The sequence below is a fragment of the Medicago sativa genome, chromosome 2, assembly GCF_051527215.1.
Source record: "Medicago sativa cultivar Bolivia chromosome 2, Bolivia_mono, whole genome shotgun sequence".
In the NCBI taxonomy this organism is placed as follows: Eukaryota; Viridiplantae; Streptophyta; class Magnoliopsida; order Fabales; family Fabaceae; genus Medicago; species Medicago sativa.
In genome coordinates this window covers 32028007-32054295 of record NC_140750.1, presented here as the reverse complement: position 1 = coordinate 32054295, position 26289 = coordinate 32028007, and the positions used below count along the sequence as shown (strand labels likewise).

General features: G+C 33.5%; 2 protein-coding genes and 1 long non-coding RNA gene across 3 annotated transcripts; 1 reads left to right on the top strand and 2 right to left on the bottom strand.

Annotated features, from left to right (window-relative positions):
* Nucleotides 1-3731, top strand: LOC146946290 (uncharacterized). The gene is made up of 9 exons (XM_085748185.1): nucleotides 1-472; nucleotides 609-966; nucleotides 1054-1328; nucleotides 1446-1582; nucleotides 2052-2345; nucleotides 2467-2490; nucleotides 2596-2646; nucleotides 2797-3250; nucleotides 3463-3731. Exons 1-9 carry the CDS (start codon nucleotides 1-3, stop codon nucleotides 3729-3731), a joined length of 2334 nt encoding a protein of 777 aa, XP_085604311.1.
* A 4786-nt stretch (nucleotides 3732-8517) lies between these two features.
* On the bottom strand, nucleotides 8518-9045 carry LOC146946289 (uncharacterized). Its single transcript, XM_085748184.1, has one exon. The coding sequence runs from the start codon at nucleotides 9043-9045 to the stop codon at nucleotides 8518-8520; it is 528 nt and encodes a 175-aa protein (XP_085604310.1).
* Nucleotides 9046-19399: 10354 nt separating this feature from the next.
* Nucleotides 19400-20558, bottom strand: LOC146946288 (uncharacterized). The gene is made up of 2 exons (XR_015026679.1): nucleotides 19946-20558; nucleotides 19400-19822 (listed from the first exon to the last, which is right to left on the bottom strand). It is a non-coding gene; the product is annotated as an uncharacterized LOC146946288 (long non-coding RNA).
* Nucleotides 20559-26289: the final 5731 nt, after the last annotated feature.

Below are 26289 nucleotides of genomic sequence, written 5' to 3'. Positions count from 1 at the left end.
ATGGCCAACAAAGGAGGTTTTGGTACAAATATACTAGTTCTTGATGGGAAGAACTGGGAGAGGTGGAGTGCATTGATGAGATCACTCTTTGGTGCGCAAGATGTTCTTGAATTGGTGGAGAATGGATATGAAGATCTTGCTGCAAAGGCAACAGATGTTCAAAGAGCTGCATTCAAGGAGCATAAGAAGAAAGATTGCAAGGCATTGTTCTACATTCAACAAAATGTAGATTCTAATCGCTTTGAGAAGATCTCAAAGATAACAAGATCTAAAGAAGCATGTGATATCTTGGCAAAATACTATGAAGGCAGTGATAATGTGAAGCAAGTGAAGCTTCAGTCACTAAGGAGGAAATATGAGTTAATGTTGATGGAGGACGATCAAAGGATCAATGATTATATCTCCAAATTGCAATCTGTAGTGAATCAGATGAAGACATGTGAAGAAGAAGTATCAGATCAACAAGTTGTGGGTAAGATAATGAGATATCTCACATCTAAATTCGATTTCATAGTAGTTGTTATACAAGAATCCAAAGATGTAAAAACTCTGAAGATTGAGGAACTTCAATCATCACTTGAAGCTCATGAGATGTTAGTGATTGAAAGAAGTTCAGAGAGAAATGCTCAACAAGAAGAATGGACATGACAAGTATTCAAAGCAGAGAGGGAAAGGAAAGTTCAAGAAGGGAAATTGGGGTAAGCCTGATGAAAAGGGTGAAATTTCAAATTCTGGTGTAGCTTCTGGCAATAATCAGAACATAAGGAAGGATGTTGATAAGAGAAAGATTCAGTGCTACAACTGTGAGAAGTTTAGGCACTATGCTAATGAGTGTTTGCACAAGAAAGATGGAAAAAGAAATCTGAAAAATAAAGAGAAGGCAAACATAGCACTAGATGGTTCAGATTCTGAAGTAGTGTTGTTGATGGCTACTAAATGTGAAGGAAATCCACTGTGTGAAGATTGGTACCTTGATTCAGGGTGTTCAAATCATACGACTGGTCATAGAGAATGACTGATTAACTTTGATTCATCAAGAAAAACAAATGTTAGGCTTGCATATAGCAGAAATCTTGTGTCAGAAGGAATTGGTGACATAGCTATAAAAATGAAAGATGAAAGAAATGCACAAATTGAGAAAGTGCTACTTGTTCCAAGAATGAAATGCAATCTATTGAGTATTGGAAAATTGATTAAGAAGGGGTTTTCAGTCACTATGCAAGGCAATGTTCTGAATCTATATGATAAACAAGATAATCTAGTACTGAAGTTAAAATTAACAAAGAGTAGAACTTTCTTGTGCAGCATTCAAAATGCTAGAGATGTGTGTATGTCAGCTGCTACTGATGAAGATTGAAACTGGTTATGGCATATGAGGTATGGTCATCTAAATTTTAGGAGCTTATCATATTTGAGCACTAAGAATTTAATATCTGGCTTACCAGTTTTAGATGCACATAAGAAAACTTGTGAAACATGTTTGAAGGGTAAACAAAGTAGGTTCCTTTTTGTGTCTGAGAACACTAAGAGGTCAAAAACTGCACTAGAGGTCATACATTCTGACATTTGTGGTCCATTTGAGGTACCTACAATAGGTGGAAGCAATTACTTTATCACTTTTGTAGATGAGCATACCAGGATGCTATGGTTGTATACTATAAAGTTAAAGAGTGAAGATTTATAAGTGTTCAGGAAGTTTAAGATCTTAGTTTAAGATCTTGAGAACTGATGGAGGTGGAGAGTATACCTTTAAAAATTTTGAAGAGTTCTGCAGTAATGACGGTATATCTCATGCAGTTATATCTCCCTATACTCCTCAACATAATGGCTTAGCAGAAAGAAGAAATAGAACTATCCTTAACATGGCCAGAAGTATGTTAAAGCAGAAGAATATGCCACATATGTTTTGGGGAGAAGCAGTCAGTGCAGCTACTTACATTTTGAACAAATGTCCAACTAAGAAGCTGAAGAACAAAGTGCCAGAGGAAGCTTGGAGTGGAATAAAACCAAGTGTCAAACACTTGAAAATGTTTGGTTCAATCTGCTATTAGCACATTTCAGATGCAAAGAGAAGCAAGTTAGATGATAAAAGTGAAAAAATGATTTTACTTGGTTATCACTCAACTGGAGCATACAAATTGTATGATCCAATAAGTAAGAAAGTTCATATTAGCAGGGATGTGATAGTAGATGAGAATGAAGCATGGAAATGGGAGACTAACACTGAAATAAGAAATTCGAACTCACATATCTTCACTGAATCAGATCAAAGTGAAGCATCTGATGAAGATATAGAGGTATTTCAGAATGACATTGAGACTGCAGTTGAAACTGATGATGATCAAGTCACACAACCATTTATGAGGCCACAAAAAACAGGCATGCTCCAAGCAGATTAGAAGATTGTGAGACATTGCCTGATAGTGAAGTGAATAATGAAGGTGAACTAATCCATTTTTCTTACAGAGATATGGTGTTGACTATAATGAGGTATTTAATCCTGTAGCTAGATTAAAGACTATAAGATTGGTGGTGGCACTAGCTAGTAGCAAGAGCTAGTCATTATATCACCTTGATGTGAAGACTGCATTTTAGAATGGACCATTGGAAGAAGATTTGTATGTTACACAACCACTAGGATTTGAAGTAAGTGGGAAGGAGCATATGGTGCACAAGCTACACAAAGCACTCTATGGCTAGCAACAAGCACCTAGAGCATGGAACAAGAGGATTGATCAGTTCATACTTCAAATTGGTTTCAAGAAATGCAAAGCAGAATATGGAATATATGTTTAGAAACTAAATGATGAGAACATAACTGTGATTTACCTATACGTCGATGATCTATTGGTGACTAGAAGTAACCAAAGTGAGATTGAGAAGTTCAAACACACTATGTGGTGTGAATTTGAAATGACTGATTTGGGAAGGCTATCATATTTCCTTTTATTTGAGTTCAAAACTAGCAAAGCAGATCAACATAAGTACATTGGGGAGCTGCTTGAAATATTTCAAATGACTGATTGCAATACTACATCAAATCTATCTGAAACAAATGTTAAATTGGATGAATGCAGTGATGAAGAAAGAGTGGAACCAACTGAATTCAAGCAGATAGTGGGATCACTGAGGTACTTATGCAACAGCAGGCCAGATATATGCTTTGCAGTAAGTATTATCAGTAGATTCATGAATGATCCAAAGAAATCTCATCTCACTGCAGCTAAAAGGATACTGAGATATGTAAAAGGTACTTTAAAGCCTGGTCTGATATTTCCAGCTACCAACAATGAATGAGAAGCTGAACTAGAGGGATACTCTGATTCATACTGGTGTGGAGATAGAATGGATAGGAGAAGCAGTTCTGGCTACCTATTCAAGTTCAATGGTGCTACAATCTCATGGTACACTAAGAACAACCAATTACTGCTCTTTCTTCATGTGAATTTGAGTACATTGTAGGCACATTTGCAGCATGTCAAGCAATTTGGCTTGACAATATGATGAAGGAACTTAACTGTGAAGTGAAGAAACCACTGAAGCTGAAGATTGACAACATATCAGCTATACATTTGGCCAAGAATCCAATAGCACATGGCAGGAGCAAGCATATAGAAACCAGATTTCACTTCATCAGAGAACAAGTCACAAAAGGAATGATTGAAGTGGAATACTGTCCTACTGAAGCTCAACTAGCAGATGGTTTCACAAAAGCCTTTAAGATGGCTTAACAGGTCATTTGGTCCCTTAATTAATTTCAAGTTTTCATTTTGGTCCAATAACTAATAAAACTCATGTTTCGGTCCCTCAAGTTTGCCTCCGTCGGTCAAATAAATACCTAACCGTTAACTTTAACCTCAAATGTCTATGGTGGACCAGCCTTAAGAGTGGTCCACCATAGATCCTATTAAGTATTTTAATTCAAACCGTTAGATTTTTTTAAAGGAGAACCATTGGATTACACAGGTTTATTTTATCTTACGGTGAGTCAACAACATCTGATTAATTTTCCCTTTCTTCATCTTCTTCCCTTAACTTCTTCATCATCTTCATCATCACATTCATCAACACCATCATCATCTTCATTAACATACCCAGAAAAATCCAGAAACATCAACCACCAACAACAACATCAAAAGAAAACCATATGCACCTCATGAAGTTTGCATCATCATCATCTTTCTTATTCATTCATTTTTCAAACAGCATAACATTTATAAATCCTAGATTAATTAATTAAAAACAACAAAAAAATAGATAGAAGGATCTTAGAATTTCATTTTCTCGGAAGGATTTATAAATAAATCTTACTATTTTTTGTTTGGTACCTTTCTTGGTCCATCAATTTCATTTTTTTCTCAGCTTTTACATATCTTCTTCATCGATATCGCGTTCATCAATAAAGCCATGGATAGAAGCAAAAAAGAAAAATCGAATTCCATATTCAATTCCATATTTTCCAATTCCAGATTCCAGATTCATTCCATATTTTCTCAGCTTTTTTTTCCTTCATTCGTTCCACCATAACCATATCTTCTCTCAATTTCAGATTCGAATCCCAATAGCAAAGCAAAAAAAATTGATTTGTTGATGTTGTTGTTTCGATTCAATCCATGAATTTGTTGATGATGTTGTTGTTCTATGAATTTATTTTTTTGCTTTACTGTTGGTGAATTATTTTATGATTTTGCTGGATTTGTTGATGTTTGTGGATACGTTGAAACTGTTGGTGAGATTGATGAATTTCTGGATTTATTGATGCTTCTGGGTTATGATTAAGGGAAGTGTTAGGTCCGGTCATGGTTGCCTTAACGGTGGAGGAGGATGAAAGGTCACGTACGATTTGGCCACGTGGCAAAAACTAACATAAGTTTCATGTTTTGACAGAAAGGATTTATTTGACCTACAGAGTCAAACTTGAGGGACCAAAACATGAGTTTTATCAGTTATGGGACCAAAATGAAAACTTGAAATTAATTAAGGGACTAAATGACCTATTAAGCCTTTGAAGATGATAGATTCACTTGCTTGTGGGACAAGTTAGGTCTGATAGAATGTTAGGATTATGGATTAAGAGGGGTGTATTAGTTTGTGTGTTTTAATCCATAATCATGATTAGCAAGTGATTAAAACTTAGTTAGTTTGGTTTGGATGAGTTTGTTAGGATGTTACAAGAGACTTGATCTCTAAGTCATTGTATATATACTTACTTGTAACTCACTTTTCATAATCCAATGTGAATAACAACTTTCAATACTATTCTCTCTCTTTTTCATAAATCTATAACAACCTCTAACCACCATAACCAACTTCATCTTCTCCATTGAAACCCTAAACCTAATTTCACAGTGTTGCTTGTGCATGAAGAAACCATAAGCTGCGCTAATAACATCAACATCAGAAGACTCTGTCTGGTTTTGCCGTTTTCTGAAGGAAGGTCGCTTTCATCCTCTGAATAGTAATGTTTGTCCCCTTCTTACCACGTGAAAAACAAACAAAGAAATCTAAGGACGAAGGGAATGAAACCGATCATTCTAAAAGAAGAAAAAAAAATTAAAATGACTACTCAACGCCATTAACCAAATCAAACAAAATTTCAACGTCTTAGATCAAACTTCTTAATGATTCATTTGTTGCGCTGACACTCGCCAACAACTCTTAGTTTTTCATCTATGTAAGCAGTTGAAGACTTGAAGAAAAAATAACACTAAATTTTTACAAGTGCCCTTACTCTGTCAAAATCTATAGCGCATAAACACTTAGAGAATTTCTTTTAAACAATTAGATAATTGTCACTATAATAAAATGATTTAAAAGCTTTTGTGTATCTATTTACCACTCATTGTTTTCGGAATCAAGCTAATTAGGCTCAACTTGTTTACAACCGTACAGACAACCGTTTGTATATTGATAAATTAATATGTCACGTGTCTCAGCACTTGGACTGGAATGATGAATTTCATATAGTCCCCACAAATCTAGTATATTATATGCAAAATGTTAATTAAAAGCTCGGGAAAATAAATTTTTGCAAATACGTTACTTTTGCTGTGTTAAGCTTAGTTGTTAGGGTAAAGATCCTCTCCATTTTGTATAATAAATGGAGTATGCAATTTGGAGAGAGATAGACACATAAAATAGATAGTGGGTCCCACCATCATTAATTACTTTTTAGTTTTTCGAGATTTTTTTGTGTTTATATCTCTCCAAATGGATGAAATGGAAAGAATACCAAATGGAAAGGATCTTAACTCGTTGTTAGGAGTTTCATATTTAATAAAGTTCAAAGGCGATCCATAACAATGTTATGTTTTATAGGTCAATCAATGTAATGTTTAAGAGAATTAATTTTACTATCTAAAAAAAGTCAACGACACAGTTAGTTATCCATTTGTCTTCCATTTGTCTTTAATTTAACAAAATGATGTGAAAATTGAATAGATAAAAAAGTTCCAACATGATATTTAAACCATGAGTCTCTTCTACCCAATCAAATAATATTCTGCATTGAACTTCCCTCTAACATTAGCTTAACACGTTGTTTAGTTTTATTGTTTACTTCAAAAAACTAATAATTTTGTTTTATTTAACAAATTTCTCCCCGAGTGTTTTGACATAGAATACTCATATCTAGACCATGCAACTACCAAACATGTCAATATGTCATGGTCAATATGTAAGCATAACAACCCTAAGTGGTTTTTGTAATAATATACCATTAAGTACGAACCTACCATTAAACTTCCTAGAAATATACTGTTCAATTATCAAACGTACGTGTGCGTCTATTAATTATATTAAATTTTGAGCGTAATGTAATGCATAGAAAAATATGTTAAGAAATCCAAATTTGTGATTGATGGGGCGTAGAGATTAAGTTAGCAAATTTTATTTTATTATTTTCAATTGAAAGAAGACTATATTTATAGAATGAAAATACAGTTTGTTTTGTTCTGGACTTCTGGAAGAAGACTTTTGGAACAAAAATGCTCTTTCTTGCGCGTCTATCCCGTGTTCTAGACAAAATATTCAACTTTTGGAAAATCACATTTTTCAGTAATATATTAGCAATGAAATTTTTGACATGCACATACCCACGTAGTAAATTTAGAAAATCAAACAAGTTCTTCCAAAGGAAGAAAAAAAAAACTTTTTTTTTTGACCAAAGAAAAAATGAAACTTTAGGATGATGGATTTTAAAATTGAACCATCCAAAGCGATATTGTTATGTGGATCAGCTCGTATCCTTAATTAGTGGTTGACAGTCTTATATGTTTCTAGGGGATCTGACATTTCTAAAGAGAGAAAATTAATGGTTGACATTATAACCACTCAATCATTTGTTGTGTATATGCATTTTTAGGAAAAAATGGATGGACACCTAGTCACCCATACGACCGTTATACATCATGAGATAGAAATAAAGGGATCAGGATTCCCTGCTGTAGAAAAAACCCACAGTTACACACAGTTTCCAATCTCAGCTGTTCATCTCAGATCAAACGGTTGAGATTGAAACTGTGTTTTTTTAGTTAAAACAATCTTGACCATTCAATTGTGATCATATGGCTGTAATTGATTACAGCACCCTGCTGTTACAGCAGGGAATCATGTTCCGAAATAAAGATAGTGGTGTATTAGATGTCATCATATATTGATGATAAGAGATAGAGAGAGGGTGAATTGTTCAATGAGAAATGATATTTGTACAATCATTTTGTGACAACCTTTTGACAACTTTATGTCTCATACTCACATTATTTTCTTATTCTCTCTCTTCTTTTTTCTCTCTACATTGTTTTTAACCAATGAAAAGAGAGAGAAAACAAGTTGTCACCAAAAGTTGTTTCATATAGTTGTTCAAATATCACTACCCTTGTTCAATGGATATAGTAAAATTAGAGATGTACACATATCATTACTCTATATTATAAAGGAATATTAGAGGTATTTTGACCCGATTACATAATAGGAAGGAAATGACAAAGATCTAATGTAATATAGTAGAGGTCAAGGCCGACTAATGAGATGTGCAAACAGACCAACAACAAAACCCCTCAAAATTTTGAGCGTCTAAATTTTTAATTTTTTGTGCTTCAATTGGTGAAAATATTAATATATTTGAAATGATTTCTAAGGTCCAACAACATTCTCTTTTTATTAGGAACTCAATTTTTAAAAATAGAACAAAATCTAAAAAATATTTAAGACGTCGTAGTAGAGGCCAATGTAGCTCAATCCTCGATGTATATCCTACGTATCATTAAGGTTTTTACGTGTAGATAGTGATTGGGAAACTTTTTTTTTTAAAGAAATAAGTTTATATCATTTCATTACTTAAAATGTGTGTTCAATACAATCTGGTATTTCTACCAAAATCTAGAAACTAGCTGAAGATGTGGCCTCCTTAGCTAATCTATGGGCTGCCTCATTTGCTTGTCTCCTTACAAACTCAACACTAGAGTTGACATAATATTGTTCAAAGATAGTTTTACAATTATGGATAATCATCCCAGATTATGTAACATCCTGACGTGCAGATGAAAAACTATCCACTACTTTTTTGGCATCAAGCACAAAATCGATAAGTCCCAAGTGTAATTGATGAACCCATTCCATAGTTGATAACAATCCAAGAGCTTCGCCAACATGTACCTCACAGACTGGAGTAATCCATTCAGTTTTTGCCAAAACAAAAGTGCCTGTATCATCTCTTATACAGACTCCTATTCCCACTCTATTAGAAAGCTGTGAGAAAGAACCATCAATATTGCACTTAAATCTTCCTTCAGCTGGTTTGATCCATTTCACATTTCCTTCTTGTCGCGGTTGTGCACAAGATGTATTATGAAACCTACGTGCATCTTGCCAATCATGAAGCATAGCTTTTGCTCTCTCCACAACATAGACTTGAGTATCAATTACCTCATTCCACACTTTGTTGTTTCTTTGTTTCCATATACTCCACAACACACAACAAAATAAAGCCGCATCTTCATTAGATAACTCCTGTAATGCTTTGAAAATAATATTCTTGCTATCCATATCTTTTTGTAGCAAAATAGAAATAGAAGAAAAGAAAGGAAGCATACTCCAAACATTTAAGCTACTTGGGCATTGAAAAAATAAATGAAGTGTATCCTCACTCCCCACCGTACACAGCATACAATCCATAGGACATGTGACTCCTTTATCTTTTAGACGACACGATTTGGTAAGCAATTCCTACAGATTCGCCACATAAAGTTTTTACCTTTGGGGGAATCTTGAGCTTTGAGATTAGATTCCAAGAGCCTTGTACCTTGAAATGAGATGTATCAAGTAACTCTTGCACACAAAAACGGTATGCACTACGAACAGAGTATTCACCATGATTTTCTTTTTTCCAGATGAGTCGATCTTCCGTCACTGATGGGTAGAGCAGTGTGTTCACTATATTTTCAACTACATGGTGATCAAAGATTGACTGTAGAAAAGGTAGATTCCATTCCTTCGGTTATGTATCATGCAATCTGAGACTCTTAGATCAGCTAGAGGAAAATCTCCATTAGCATGTGGGATAAGTGTAACATCATTTGCAATCCACTTGTTATACCAAACTGAGATATCCTCACCATCACCTATCCTCCATCTGCTTCCAGCTTTGAGAATAAATTTGGAATTACATATGTTTCGCCATACAAAACTAGGCTTATGTCCCAAAGTCGACTAAAAGAAATTGCACCTAGGATAGTAATTTGCCTTATAGAGATTGGGTGTAGATGCGTATGTAGATTTTTAACATAATGAATCGATGAAAATCAATTATCTTAAAGAATACAATCACCACATAATAATTTATAACATGGAAAACACCGGAGAAACAACTACAACCTTTGCCTAATGAGCAAGGCCGTCCCTATGAAATACTTTTTAAAATAGACCCCTAGTAAAATAAAAACATAATTTTTTTGTGTAGTTAAACTTCATTAAAAAATTAGAATAAGAACTTCTAAACATGAAACGAAATAAAAAAAAAATTAAGTGAAAGAGAGATGAAATTTACCTAACAGTGTCGTTTGGATTTGTCACTCATTTGTTGAGGGAAGGGAAAACGAATGGTTTATGCGAAAAAAAATGATTGTTGTGATTCTTTCAATGAAATAACTTTCCAATTTGACTGATTAAATGATTTTACAAATTAGGATGGTCTGATAGTATCAAATTTATGTACAGGAAGGAGAACTAGAGTCTAAAAACAAAAACTCAAACGTGTACTGAAGAAAGAAAAAGAAGTAACATAAATTTTTTTTTATTTAAATGGGGGGTGGATATTAGACATAATTTTTTGTTTGAGGTCTGTAACATTTGGAGGCCCGTTCTGGTAGAGCACCTTGCACTCCCTCAAGGCCGATCCTGCTAATGAGTAATGACCACCAAAGATAGAGATATAACACTATGAATATATATATATATATATATATATATATATATATATATATATATATATATATATATATATATATTATTTGAAGGGATCACTGTGAATATTTTTTATAACACAAACTTTTCTAAAACAATCCACAACTTCAATATTAATAAATTCTCTAAAATAAAAGTATTCTTTTATGGTGGCTGGGGTTCGAACCTCAGACCTTACATATATTATGTATTGTCAAAAAAAAAAGAGTATAAGAGAAAAAGTGTGTCCATAAAAATATAAACCGTTTTTTATTTGTGTATCTAGTAATTAAGAATTTAAAGTCAAAATATAGAGTACATTTGAACAAAGAGCGACCTGTTCCAAAATATAATCTCAATACTTGGTATCTTACTTTATATAAAGAAGAAAATAGTATGTTTTGATTTTTTTGGTTGGTTTTTCTCTTTCCAAAATTACCCTCAATTTTCAATACAAATATAATAAATAGATAAAAACTAAATTCAAATATTAAAATAAAATTATAACAAACACGATATATAACATATATATATATATATATATATATATATATATATATAATATCCACTTTTTTCCTTTATCATCTAAAAAATTTAACAAACTAGATAAATATATCTATACTTACTTTTTTTTTTTGCTCAAAAAATAAATCTATACTTACTTTTTCATTATCCCAATTATAACCTTACAACTTTTTCTATAATAAAGATTTGGTGTTGGTGTCATTAAAAAAAAATTAGATTATATTTTTTTGTTATATCATTGATGTCATTGAAATAAATAATTATGGTTAGTTTAGTTTGTTATAACTTGAAAGCAATAAATATTTACATTTTTTTAGTTTTAATTAGAATCAAAATTTTATAAAAAAAAACACCGTTTACAATTTCAAACATTAGTGCAATAAAAAAGAGCGGAAAGACGGGCACGTAGTTTACATAATAAACTAGTTTACATAATAAACTTTGCCTACTACCATATTTTCTTGCAATACCTTAAGAATATAAAAAATCATGTCATGACCTCTCAACTTCAAGTAGGACAACACTAACATAGAACACTGCCGTGCCTGGTTGTCTTGTAGGAATTATTGCCACCGTATTTCAAAGGACTGAGTTTACTCATGAACTTAAACGACAAAAAACTGTCACTTGCCCCAAAGTCATACCAAAATAAAGAAAAGAGACAAGAATCAGGTGTTGTGGTAAAGGAATGCGGCGCAGGATACCTTTCACACCATTCATTCTTTTCACTTTAGTCTTCAATTTTGCTCTTTATCATATATTATGGATAAGTTTATCAAATCTCAACTTATTATGTTAGCTAGTATTATTTATGATTGGTTCAGCCATAAATTTGATTGACTTGTTCAACAAAGGTATAGTGAAGACCCAGATATGTAGAATTTAATAAAATGAGTGTCACTTGTCGTTTTAGTTAGTGTTACTTATGGCCCTTATGTGCCTTGTCCTCAAGTAATAATTCTCCAAGTCGTTGGCTTAAGGTTTGTTCAATGGACAAACGAATTTAAAGGTCTATGACAAACTTTGAAATATAAGCTTTCAAATGAAATAAATTTAACAAAAAAAACAAAAAAAAGATAATGACAAAAGTGACTTCAAAAAGATAGTAACATAAAAGGCATACAAAATAAAAAATTAAAATAAACTTCGGAATGGACGGTTTTTGCAAGGCTTAAATATGAAAATAGTCCCTGCAAATATCTGACATTTTGGTTTTAGTCCCTGTCAAAATATTTTTTTGGTTTTAGTCCCTGCAAATATAAAAAATTTGGTTTTGGTCCTTGGTATTTTGTTTTAGCCCTTGTAAAATTGATTCATATTGGATTTGGTCCTTGTAATATGTAGAATATTTGATTTTAGTCCTTTTGAGGACTACAATGAATATTATAGGGACCAATTTCAATATGAAATGATTTTACAAGGATTAAAACAAAATACCAAGGACCAAAACCAAATATTCTATATTTGCAGGGACTAAAACCAAAAAAATATTTTTACAGGGACTAAAACCAAAACGACAGATATTTGCAGGGACCATTTCCATATTTAAGCCTTTTTGCAAAATGAAACAAGACTTAATAATGGGCTTGGTTATTATCCCTTATAGTATTACTTTTCCCAGTTCTCGCGCGCCTTATTTTTTTTTCTCAAAAATGTCCTTGAAGTTTTCGGATTTCATAATCCGAACTAGTTTTTTTCCAAAAAATGAGTTACGGATTTTTTCGGATTTTGTAATCCGAAAATATCAAAAAATAGGGCGCGTTACGTGATTTTTTCGGATTACATAATCCGAACACCCCCGAAAGACCATTTTTCAAAGGAAAAACAGTTCGGATTATATAATCTGAACTGTATCAGCACAAATTCTAAACATGTTTGTAACATGGATAGTCATTTTAAGAACAATATTAATATTCATAACTCTCATCCTTCTGTTTTGGGTCATTCTTACTTGTTCTTAGTAAAAAATCGGGTTTTCGAACTACTTGATCGGATTGCTCCGAAACTTCCCCAGAAAATTAGAAAAAAATTCAACGACCATGACTCCCTTAGAAGGGACTTCTTATGGGACCCTGCCCCTCAAAATCCAAAATTCTATCGTTTAGACCCATTTTTCATTTTTTTTTATTTTTCATATTCTCAGAAAAATCCAAAAAAAAAAATTCATTAGTTTTATTTGATTTTTAGAATTTTTTTGTGGTATTTTTATATTTTTATGAATTTATTTGACAGGTTTTTAGTATTTTTTTACTTAGTTTTTTTGTTGTTTTTAAAAGCAAAACTCAAAACTGCTGAAATGTGAGAGTCTGATAACTGATTATACATATGCATTGTTCGCATTTTAGAATTCGAATTAGTGAAACATGAATTTGGATTATGAAATCCGAATTGCACAAGGGCATTTTTGAAAAATTTATAGGGTGCGTGAGAAGACAATAGGGTGGGAAAAGTAATACTTTATCCCTTATGAGCTTGGTTCTTATCCCTTATGGACCCAAATAGTTTGCAATTTCTTTTTCTACCCTACTCCCTTCTCAAGTGGTATACTCAACTCCGAAAATACCCCAGTTTGGATTATAGAATCTGAAGGTGAGAAAAACACAAGAAGGGGGGTTGAATTGTGGTTTCTTTTTCTTCTCCTAAAACTGAAGTCACTGTTCAGAACCTGACAGAGTTCAGCTTCTGAAGTGATGTTCAGAGTCTAAATGCAGCAGATAAGTAAAGATTAGAGAGAAAAAAGAAAGACACAAGAAATTATACAGGTTCCTTCCACAAACCGGAAGTAGTCCTATCCCCCTTGCACTTCCAAGGAGAGTTCACTAAAATCAATATTTGATTACAAATGCTCACTGCTAAAACTAGCAAGAGACTTCAAACTACTCAAGCACAACTGCAAGAGATTTCCTATGCTCAAGAACAAAATCAAGAGACTTCCTATGCTCAAGCACAACTGCAAGAGACTTCTATTCAAACAGAATTACAAAGAAATATGTTTGAGGTTGAACACTTGATATACAATCAGTGGTGTTCACAATACAAATCAGATACATACTCTTAAGACTCGAGAATTTCTAAGATATGAAAGTGATAAGAAATTCTAAGTGAACTTTGATGTGAAACAATTTTAGCAGAGTTTTGGCACTTGTAAAATTGTTGTGTGTCTCATCGAAATCTTCACTCCTTTATATAGAGGTGTGAAATAGACGTTGTTGATTGCCAGCACATCAAAAAGAGTCATTTGGAGCTTGATCGAATCACCAATGATCTGTTGCTTAATTTGGTTATTGTCCTATGAAGGAACAATTTCAAATCCATTCCATGTATAGAGGAATTACCAGCGTAGTCACAGCTGTTGTTCTTGTACTATTGCAGACATAAAACAGAGTAGTGGAGAAGGTGGTTGTACACGTGTACTATTGTCCTTTTCCAACGTTCTTCAAGGAATAAGCATCCAATGCCTTTAATTCCTCTGATTTAGTCGTTGCTCCAAGCTTCTATACCTTCTGCAATGATATGCGTGTTAATAACAGCATTTGACATACTTTTGAAGCTTCCAGTCTTCTAGCTTCTGATGATCTTCAAAGCCAAGTAATCTCAACATCAAAGCGATAGAAGAGGCAAAGATCTGTCATTGAATAGTCATCGTCGAAACCTGGAAATGTCCAATAAACGTCTGGCTTTCTCCCATGTCCTCGACAAATTCGGTTCGAGGTATAAGTGAACCGGTAGGTGAACTCTGGGAGAAGTGTTCTGGTCCAGAAATATCCCCAAGAATAAGGAGGGCCTTCGACGTTCATGATAGCCCCTTTATAGTTGGCCAATTGTCAACGATTGAAAAGATCTTGAAGATGAAGAAAGCGTCTTCAACAAAGGATCCATCTTTAGACAAGACCTAAAGCGTCATCATGAAATACCTAGCCCCGTCAGAACCATGTTTGGCTACTTTCCGCAGAATGAATTTGATTTCCTTCAGATCGGGACCACAAACAGTCTCACGGTAAGGCTCGTAATACCGCCTTTTTGTTGGAAATTTTTCGATGATAGGTGGAAGTAGTTCCAAAATTCAAAAGGTTTTGAAGATTCAGAGTGAATGCTAAACCTTAAGTGAAAGATGGGTTTGAAAAGGCTGGGTTTTATGGACACAGGAAGGGGCAGTTAATAAGTAAAACGCTACTTTTTTTTTCCTTTTCCAATAACCGCCACGTAGAGGGTAGTTCCCAAAGTAGTGGGAGGTTAATGAATTTTGGCATTAGGTAATGGTTACTGAGTGGGCGACAAGTCATTTGGGACATCATTGAAAGGGAGTGTTTTACAAGAGATCAAAAGCATGTTGAGAAAGTCTTCCTAAAAGGCATAATGGTCATGGCTTCATAGTTAAAGGCATAAGAAACATCTTCGAAAATGACGATCTTCTCTTTTCTTGATGAGTTTCGTCAAAAATAGCATTTTGGGGGGCAGTTTGTTAGCTTGTAATTTCGACAGGCCCATTTAATATAGTCAACATTTGGTTGACCTGTAACTTTGTAGGAATGAAGGCTTTCTCATTTTAATTTGAGGATCTCGACATGATAGCAAGCCTAGCGTGCATGGTCAAGAGTTCGACAGAGCAAGGCTGAAGGCATCATTGTGTCGAAGTCAAGCAATCAAGGCGAGAAAGGTTCAATTTCAAGCTCAAAGGCAGTTTCCTTAGTGGAAACGTGGGGATAAGCTGTTGTCCAATATGGATGAAATGCTGATCGTGGGATTAGTCTTTTTCCAGTTATTTTCTTTATGTATTAATAAGAGTTTCCTAGTCGGAAAGTGGTTCGCAAATCATTTATAGAAATTCTACAACACTCAAACTATCGGCGCATAGGGAAACGAGTTTTACAGAATGTATGTAAATGCATTTGTAGACCATTTCATTTTTAATGCAATGCATTTTACATTTCCTTTAAGTTTATGTGTTTAAGCTTTTACCCTTTACTTTGCTTTTACTTGCAATTTCAAACCTGTCGAGAGACAGTGCCTTTTTTTTATTCTAAAACATGTCCTGCTCTCTAAGTAACCTGACTGCATTTCGTGGCCTTTTTTCAAACTGTTTTTGATCAAAACCTTTGCACAACATGTCCTGAGATTTCTAGTTCGGTCTCGCTTGTAATAATCAGAATTATCCCGTAGTTTGCCGAAAACACCGATAAACAGTAGCACGTGCCACAAAAATAGCACGATTAAGAACCTCTTCAACAATACAGAACAGAAGGGGAGACAAGGGGTACCCCTGAAGGACACCTCGAGTGCACGATGGTCGAAATGTAATTAATAAAAACATCCAAAAAAATCAAACATCCGTAACATAGAGAGCAAAAAAATTCCAATCCAAAGTGTCGAAAGCCTTAGAAATATCCACCTTCAGAGCCACATCACCATCATACTGACACTTATCAATCATATTAATAGCTTCAGAAGCCAGAATGACACAATCAGAGATGTTGCGATTCTGAATAAAACCATGTTGCTCAACAAAAATAATACACATAGTAATGAGAGCCAACCTATTAGCAATAATTTTAGTGACAATTTTGAACTGAAAGTTGGCAGAACCAATAGGCCTATAATCCCCCATTGACTTCGGTCCAGGAGCTTTTGGAACCATCACAATCAAATTAAAATTGATATTCGGAGCCAGAACACCAGATATAAAAAATTCTTGCACTGACTGCACCACATCAGTCTCAACAATGTCCCAAAAAGTTTGATAAAAATGCCCACCAAAGCCATCTGGTCTCGGAGCACCATCCCCATTAAGATCAAACACCACATTTTTTATTTCCTCACGCAACCGCAATCGCAATAGCATTTGATTATCATCATCAGTCACTAACAAAGGAATCGTTTGATCAATCAAACTATTCTGAATGCAATTATTATCCATACTAAAAATAGACTGAAAATAAGCAAGCATGTGGGCCTCAATATCAGTTGGCTCAGTAATAACCGAACTCCCGTCCTGTAAAGAAGAGATATTTTTCGAAGCAGACCAGACTTTAGAGACCCCGTGAAAGTATGAAGTATTTCCGCACCGTGAATAAAGTGTTGGTCTCTAGCTTTTCTTTCCACAGTTGCTCTTGAAAATTCAACGCTTTGGTAAGAATTGATTATACCTCAAGATCCTGAGCATAGAGATGATACGTAAAACCATCTGTGTCAAGTAACTACTGAATGCGATTGACTTCCTCAACTGTCAATCAAACCTGCCTATCCACATCTCTGAATACTGTACGGTTCCAATGCTTAAAAATTTGCTTTAGATTCTTAAGCTTAGACTACAAGCGGACCATACCAGTGCCTCTAACATTCTTCACCTAGTTATCTAAAACCAACTTCCGACAATCCGCATGAGAAGTCCCAGTTTTAAATTTTTTAAAAGGAATAGCATGCCGAACTATAGAGGCATCAACTGAAAGTAATAACGGATGGTGATCCGACTGATGGCGAAATCAGGCAGAGCAAGTAAAGTTACACCAATAGTTAATGCAATCATCATTACAAATTGACCGATCAAGCCGAAGAGCAACATTCTCTATTCCAAACCTTCCATTCGACCAAGTGAATAAAGAACCCAAAGTAGGAAGATGGAATAAAATATTTGCATTAGTCCATTGTAGAAAAACCGAACAAGATATAGGAGGAGGAGGGTGATGGCCTCTCTTCTCAAGAGCACCTATCACAGCATTAAAATCTCCAATAAACATCCACGGACCCTGAAAACACCCTTGCAAATGAGTAAGATCTGCCCAAAGTTGTCGATGCTTCAAATAATTAGTACTAGCATAAATTGCTGCCATATAAACAGATGAAGGAGCACCCGGAATCTCAAGAGCAATACATTGGTCCGACACAAAAATCACAATGAGTTTTAAAGCATGACGCCAAAGAGCCCATAAATTCGGACAAAGAGGCTCTCTATTATTGATACATTATTAAGAAACACCAATAATTTGTCAATACCAAGAAGGAACTTGTGCAAACATGACCATTGACTCCATAATAAAAATTAAACATTGCTTATGAGACATAATTAAATTTTTTAACGCAACTCAAGTATCCGAGTTGCCCATACCTCGAGCGTTCCTATAAAGAACATTCATTGAGCGGTTGGAGACGGTTCACCCCTTGAGAGAGTTCGGTACGGCAGATTCCCATGAATTTGTTCCTTAAGTTACTTTTTCTGTTTTTTGGTTAAAACCGTCGTGAAAGACTCCTCAATTGACCGTTGATCATACTCTCTAATTTTGTTCCAAAGGTCCAAATCATGTTGAACAACATCATTTGGGTGCTACTCTGCCACATGCGCCACAGAGACGTGGTTAACTGTTTAAATGTTAAACAAATCTTATCAAGTATCGGTATCCAACTCAACTCAAAGGTATTTTAGAATTCACCTTAAATAATTAGTTAATGGTTAGGTTTATTTGTTTGGTCTTTAACCATAGATTTGGAGGGGAATGAAGGTTTATGTCTCTTTATGTTTTCGTTTTTTCCCTTCTTTTTATTAATATTACCAAGTTGTTCTTGGATTGGTTGTTGAGAAATGCTAGCAACACACATTCTAACACACACTTTTCAACACATTCTTTGATTGGTTAAAATTCACATGGGACCCACATGATTTGGTGGGACCAATGTGAATTTGGTGGGACCTGTGTGAATTTTAACCAATCAAAGAGAGTGTGTTGGAAAGTGTGTGTTAGAATATGTATTGCTAGCATTCCTCTTGTGTGTGTTAGAAAAAGTGTTGCTAGCATTCCTCTTGTGTGTGTTAGAATATGTGTTGCTAGCATTCCTCTTGGTTGTTAATACCTTCAATGTTAACATAGTTGAGATGACATATCATAGTGATATTTTCATATGTTTCAGTTTAAAAGAAAATATAATGACACGGTTTATTGATTTTATTAAATAATGGAATATGAAGAATTAATTAAATAAAATAAAATTATATTTGATTATATATATATAAACACACTATATAAAGAAAATAGCATGTTTCAGCTCTTTTTGGGCTGACTTTTTTGTTATTCCGATTATACCCTTCAACATATTTCATATAATAATGTTATATTGTTGGTGTTATTAAAAAAGATAATTTTTTTTATTATATTTGTTATATTATTGTTGTCAATGTGAAAAGATAAATATGATTTGTTGAGTTTGTTACATTTAAAAGTTACAAATATCTATACTTATAATTTTAATCTATATAAAAGAAATTATATAAACATTGTTTGTAATTTACACGCAAATTTCGATAAATTTTCGCTAGTATTAATAGATATTATAGTCTCTTTTATGATTTAAATATTCAATACCCATTAGAAAAAAATAATTATAATTATTGAGTTTAAATATTTTTTTTATAAGGCCAGGGCAAAATGACATCAGGCAGAGAGGCTCTCAACTAAGTTGGTACCATACTATAATCTTTGTCAAATGCTCATAAAATTTATTAAAAAACGGAAAAAAAATACATAAAAACTGGTGGACATAAACCTAACCTAGTAAAACCACACAAGAGTGCAAGTCGACCTCAAACGGGTGATACAAAAATAAAAACAACACACAAGTGTATCAACCTCTAATTAATTCTAAATCTAATTAAAGGTCTTCGATGCGGTGATTGAACCCTCGCTCAACACGGAGGTGGTTCATGTACCATCAACTCTCTGCAACAATGGCAGCACGTTAAACGACCCTTTCGAGCCTCACAATCCAATCAAACAAAGTGAGCGGCGGTTCTTAGCCTGGCGTATGAATCGTCTGCCAACACAGAAACAATTCAAGATCCATCAACTCCCTGCAAAAACAGCAACAAGCTCTGCTTTCGAGCCCATGAGTCCAACATCAGACAGATAGAATTATGAGGATTTTAAAACAGTTCGAAATCAATCATAAAAATTGATACGGATATTAAGGCGGCAGCTGTTCGGAGGAGGCAAACCTTAATCTTTGACACCTTCAGATCTCAACAGATCTGGATAAAGATCGGAGAGTCAAAACATTGGAACGCCTACCTCGAATCGACTACATACCTTCAAAGATCATAAACCAACAACAACTTCCTTTCAAAAACAATCAGGAGAAAAACTTTAGGAAAAACCGCGGTGGCGCTGACTGTTGTGAGGACTACCCTTGTTTGGGTTTTCGACACCAACAGAAAACATGCCACGACGAACAGAGTGTCCGCCGATCAGAACAGACGCGATGGTGATCGAACCACACACTAAAATAAGAACCCATATGTCAGACCGCTGAAAAATAAGAAAACAAGCGGGGCTACCGGCAGATCTGACGACTAAAAGGTGGTGCGGAGGACAAAGGTACTCGTCGCACCACCGCAAACGAATCTACATCTCGCCAGAGCAATTTGAAGAAAAAAAGGGAGAGGAGGAAGGAGAACGGCGGAAAGCTTCAAGTGGGAGCTTACGGTAGATTTGTATAGAGAGAGGTTCAAGTGGGAGCTTAGTTAACGCTCTCTTTGAACATCTAGGATTTCGAGTCAATTTAAATATATTTTGTTTCCGAGCACTTTTTAAATTTTTTAAAATATGTTTACAATTTTTTTTTTGAATACATTTGTCTACTATACTTATATAAAAGGAAATGTCCGGTGAATTTACCATTTCGCCCCTATTAGGGGCATTTTGGTAAATTAATTATTGGAGAGTTTTTTTTTTAAAGTTGGCCTATGAATTTCCATTTTTACCCCTAACCAATTTTTTTTAATTATTTTCTAATTTTTATATTTTTAACTATTTTTCAATTTTTTCTCCCAAATTCAGTTGCTCCTCCATTGCCGTTGTGGGAGATTAAGGTATCGTTTGACACGACTTTTTTCAAACTTCTCTATATTTTTAAGGAGAAGTTAGGTCAAACACAATATCAATTAAGTACTTACTAAAAAAAGTACTTTTTTTGAACGCATAAAATTGAATGGAATGAGCTTTGACCAGAAGCTTTTGAATGTTACTTTAAAAAACTATTTCTCGACAATTTATTTCACAGGCACCTCTTTTCAACTCACTCTGGGGACCTTTTCTTTATTTTTTAATATTATATTTCAATATGTTTTTTTCTTCCATTTAACTTTATTTTTTTAACCGTTCCATTTAATTTTTTAAGGAGGTTCCATTTAATTTTATCTTTTTTTCAAAGAAATTTTATTATCTTTTTATTACTTATATATTTAATTTCAATATCGTTTAATCATCACAATCTCACAAATATTTTTATTCACGTTGTCATTTAATGATCCCAAATATTTTTATCTCCTTTCTTCAACCTCGCGAATATATACACACATTAACGTTTAGAGTAATATTTTATGTCTGTCTGTCTGTTTTTTTGTTACGCTAATGCATATAATTTTTTTAGTGTTGCTTGGTTGAGTGCTAGCTCACCAATTTTTTTTAACTATTTTCCAATTTTTATATTTTTAAAAACTTTTAACTATTTTACAATTTTTTATTTTTAACTATTTTCCAATTTTTTTCTCCCAAATTCAGTTGCTTCTACACTGCCGTTGTGGGCGAATAAGATACCGTTTGACCCGGGTTTTTTTTTCAACTTCTCTACATTTTTAAGGAGAAGTTAGGCCAAATACAATATCAATTAAGTACTTACTTAAAAATGTACTTTTTTTAATGCATAAAATTGAATGGAATGAGCTTTGACCAAAAGTTGTTGAATCCTACTTCAAAAAACTACTTCTCGACAATTTATTTCACAAGTATCTCTCTTCAATTCACGTTGGGAACCTTTTATTTTATTTTTTAATATTATATTTCAATACGTTTTTTCTTCCATTTAATTTTTTTAACCGTTCCATTTAATTTTTTTTAAGAAGGTCCCATTTAATTTTATTACCTTTTTTTCAAAGGAATTTTATTATCTTTTTATCACTTATATATTTAATTTCAATATCGTTTAATCATCACAACCTCACAAATATTTTTATTCACGCTGTCATTTAATGATACCAAATATTTTTATTTTTATTTGTCAGCATCAGATGATAGGATTTTGTATAAGTTTGATAATGACCTGAAAGATGTCTTTCCTTATGTAGTGAGAATATAGTTGATGTAACACTATGAGAAAAATATTTCGTAGCTTTATCATTTACCATCTATTTACCTTGAGTTCTTTGCTTCCATTTTGTAGTCAATGGCAACCCAAATATATGTAACAATTGGTCAGGTTCGAGGCTGCTCATCAACCTACATTATCCAGTTGTTGAGAAGTTTAAGACTTAGTAAGTTTGCATTATGATTTCACAATACAGTGTTAGAGTAACTTATTATTTCACAATCTGATTTGATTGTTTTTTGACCATGTTTCTTGAATTGTTGTCGTGACCTTAACACTTCTCAAGCTCAGAGTCAAAGCATGAGTCAGAACTTAAGTCAAAGTTCAGCTTCTTCTCAATGTACTTCGTACAATGATTTTTCCAATCTGTCTCAAGTTATGCCAATTGTTGAATTTATAAATTTAGTCAAGATCTGCTTTTTTTATGCACAAACATGCTTTGAATTTTTTTACGCACAAATTAAAAATACATATTGCATTATTCTTTATTTCATGTGCATAATTTGTGTTAGGATACATATTGCATCACCATTTGGAAAGCAACTAAATTCAATCCTAACCAGTTTGGATGATATTATGAGAGTTGCACCAAATGTTCGAAGACATCAATGTCAAATGGTGCTAGCTATAGATGCACATGCGGGAGTAATGCTTAATTTCCATTTGTCTCAACAATGTTAATTGGTCAATGGGGTTCATATAATGCACATGAATGCATTTATCTAGCCTTTTTAGGAAGATAATAGGAAGATAAATTAGAAGTCATGATACATTTTCTTTAGCTTAAAATCAGTTATGCTACCTTTATTTTATAAATTATATGTAACTATATTCGCATACGTCTTATCCATGTTAATATGCATTAGACTAATATTGTTGTTATTTCCCTATTTAGCATTTCCCAAACGAGGTGTCAAGAACAATTCTAAAAGGAAAGCGCAAAACAATCACTCTCATTGATGACCAGACACAGAGAAAATATAAGTGTCGCCTCATTACCGCCGAAAGAGAAAGCTATGAAAAATACTTGGGTGGACAGTGGTTCAATTTCTGCAGAGAACGTGTGATGGAAGAAGGTGGTAAGCTCATCTTTGATCTCGAAAAGTCACCGAAGAACTTGCATGTTCGAGTTGTTCCAAAGTAGATCTTTGCTGCTGAACTATTTGAACTTCTACTATTTTGACGCATCGCTTTGGACTGTAATCGTAAACTATCTTGACTTTGGGATGCCATTTGTTTTTTTCATTTTGTCTGATTTAAATATTGGCAAAAATCTCTTTTTGGTTAGTCTATGACACTTGCAGTCTTTTTTATAAACCTAACTATTATGTAACGTTAATCTGCACATTGTTGGTTCCTTCATTGGTTCCAATTAGTATCATGTTAATTATAATGTTGTTTTCCTAATCTCTTGAACAAAATAGAACATGTTCTTTTCCTACAACAAATCTTTATAATGCTTTGGTAAATGTTTTAGAAATGTACTTATATATATAACATCTAATTAACACTGCAATTTGTTTTGTACCTAGCACTTCCCAAATGAGATATCAAGGACATTTCTAAAAGGAACGGGGAAGAAAATCACACTCATCGACAAACAAACTCAAAAAAGGTATAAGTGTCGCTTGATAACGGCAAAGAGAACAAGTTACGAAAAATACTTAAGCGGTCAATGGTTCAACTTTTGCCTAGAACATATGTTAGAGGTAAGTGATAAGCTAATTTTTGATCTAGAGAAGCCACCTAAAAATATGCATGTTCAAGTCGTTCCCAAATAAAGATTTGGTGTTCATGATCCGCACTTTCAACATATCACCTTAACTCTAATCCTAGACAAGATTATCTTCACTCACCGATGCTTCTTCTTTGCTTGATTTCATCTGATGTAAATATGGGTATCAATCCTTTTTTGGTAACTCTACAACAACAACACTCTTTTTTATAATTTTGGATAATATGTAATCATAATTCACACATCATTGGTTCCTTTTTGGTTCCAATTGTTTTCATCCTAAATATTATGTCAATTTCTAATCTCATAAACTGATTATATGATCTCTTAATCAACTCATACATATTTTATGATGAATCACAATGTTCCGTCGTTTTAACATCTTTTCTTTCGAAGAATTTTTTTATCGAATATGTTATTGAACCCGTGATAATTTATATAAAGTTAGCTTGAAATAAATTAGATTACTGAATATATTCTATCTTTTTTAGCACAACTTTTAGAATACCAATGTTATAAATTACATTCCTATATTATTTATAGTTTTTTGTTACAATATAGATGGTTCTCTAAACAAGATGTACGAGGAGAAATTCTTGAAACTATTGTTTGGCCAAACCAGGTAACATCCACATTGAAGTAATAAAAGTACAGGATTGCATAAATTATTTAAATTATGTTGAACAATATATTTTTTATGTCAATGTAGGGTAGGGTCCGTATATTCGAAACCAGTACTACAACGAACATCGCAGAGAGATCAAGATCAATGCTCCTGGATTGCTTCTTTCTGATGAAGGGATAGACTATGTCACACATTTTGGCAGGGATGAGATGGGGATCTATATGGGTAGTGGAATCAGAATTGCTAAGGAGTTTGGGTTTTTAGTTCCAACAAAGATTAGGCTCGACTACGAGGGCGTGAAGAATATATATAAGTTGACATAACTAGGAGCAATACATTCCAAATATTTTCCCCATGCAAGTTAAGTAGGAGCTGGAAATGAAATTCAAGCGAATGCAGGTGTTGTCGATAACGTGGAAGAAGCTGGCGGCGTGGATCATCATCACTTTGAGAAGAATGTCACAATAGCTTTGGCTTCCGTTGAAAGGCCCCAAGCTTTGGTATGCAAAAATCTAATTTTTATAAATCTAATATCATCTTCTATTATCAAATAAATATTTCCATCTGTTAAGAGTGATAAATAACACATGGATAAATATTTCCTCCAAAAAATTGTGCTGAAGCATTCTATCTAAGTTAACAGTTTGATTTTTGATTTTATGTAGCATTTTCCTAATCAAATATCCAAAAGGGTCTTGAAGAGGAAATATTTAAGGATGACTTTGGAAGATGTGGAGACACATAAGACATACTCCCTCCGTTTCAAAATGAGTGTCGCTTTAACCAATTGCACACATATTAAGGAATGGAATAAAATAGTTAAATGTCATAGCAATTTTACCAAATTATTCTAATCAACTATTGGTCTGTTTTTCATTAAAGAAAAAAATAATACTTTGGAAGTAGTGTAACATAATATTAATTGAAGGGTACAATTGAAAAGAAAAAGTTATTATTGCATTGGAAACTGAAAACGACATTCATTTTGAAACAATTTTTTTTTTTGGTTAAAACGACACTCATTTTGAAACGGAGGGAGTATAATTGCAAGGTTAGGACTGCTGACAGGAGGAATGCTGAGAAAAATTTGGGTGGTGAATGGTTTAACTTTGTCATAGACCGCGGCTTACAAGAGAATGACTTATTGATCTTTGATTTGGTGGATCCACCGACCAAAATGTATGTCAAGCATGTCCGCATCCAGTAAACAACAGGAGGGAGTGGTTAGTTTTGGAATTGAAGATGATCAGGTAGTTTTGGAAATGTAATTTCGTAATCCGTAATGCATGAATACTTTAAAATCTGTGTTGTAGAGCTTGTGTTTTGATCACAAAATCTGAATATTTTGGTTTAGTTTCCAACCTTATTTTGTACTCTAAATTAACCATCATGGTGGACACATCTTAAATTTGGTATGTTATTATAATGTTACTACTATATTAGTAGTATTCTATTTACAACTAAGTTGATGTGTATAAACATAATAGTATAGCTGGTAATTGACATCAAGTTATATACTTCAACTCAGAATTTCTGCTAAGAGATTATATTGACATTAGTTTCAAATACAATACTACATATTTTTTGTAGAATATGCTTAGCTAATAATTTTCGAAAAAAGGTAATTCAACCCGTGCGAAGCACGGGTTTGTAACTAGTTATAATTGTAATCTAAACTTTTCTCAAGAAAGAAAAATATCTAAAGATATTTTTATTTATAATAAATCTTTGTTACGTCTTCAATGTGTTATATATAAAACTAGCTGTTTTCATCATTCCACCGCAAAAAAAAAAAAAAAAAAATTGTTTTCATGATTCATCATCATATTGGTTTTCT

Coding starts and splice junctions, on each gene's coding strand:
- LOC146946290 (XM_085748185.1), top strand. CDS start 1: ATGGCCAACAAAGGAGGTTTTGGTACAAATATACTAGTTCTTGATGGG. Junction 473..608: donor ATCAGATCAACAAGTTGTGG/GTAAGATAATGA, acceptor AGTGATTGAAAG/AAGTTCAGAGAGAAATGCTC. Junction 1,583..2,051: donor ACATTTGTGGTCCATTTGAG/GTACCTACAATA, acceptor ATCTGCTATTAG/CACATTTCAGATGCAAAGAG.
- LOC146946289 (XM_085748184.1), bottom strand. CDS start 9,045: ATGGATAGCAAGAATATTATTTTCAAAGCATTACAGGAGTTATCTAAT.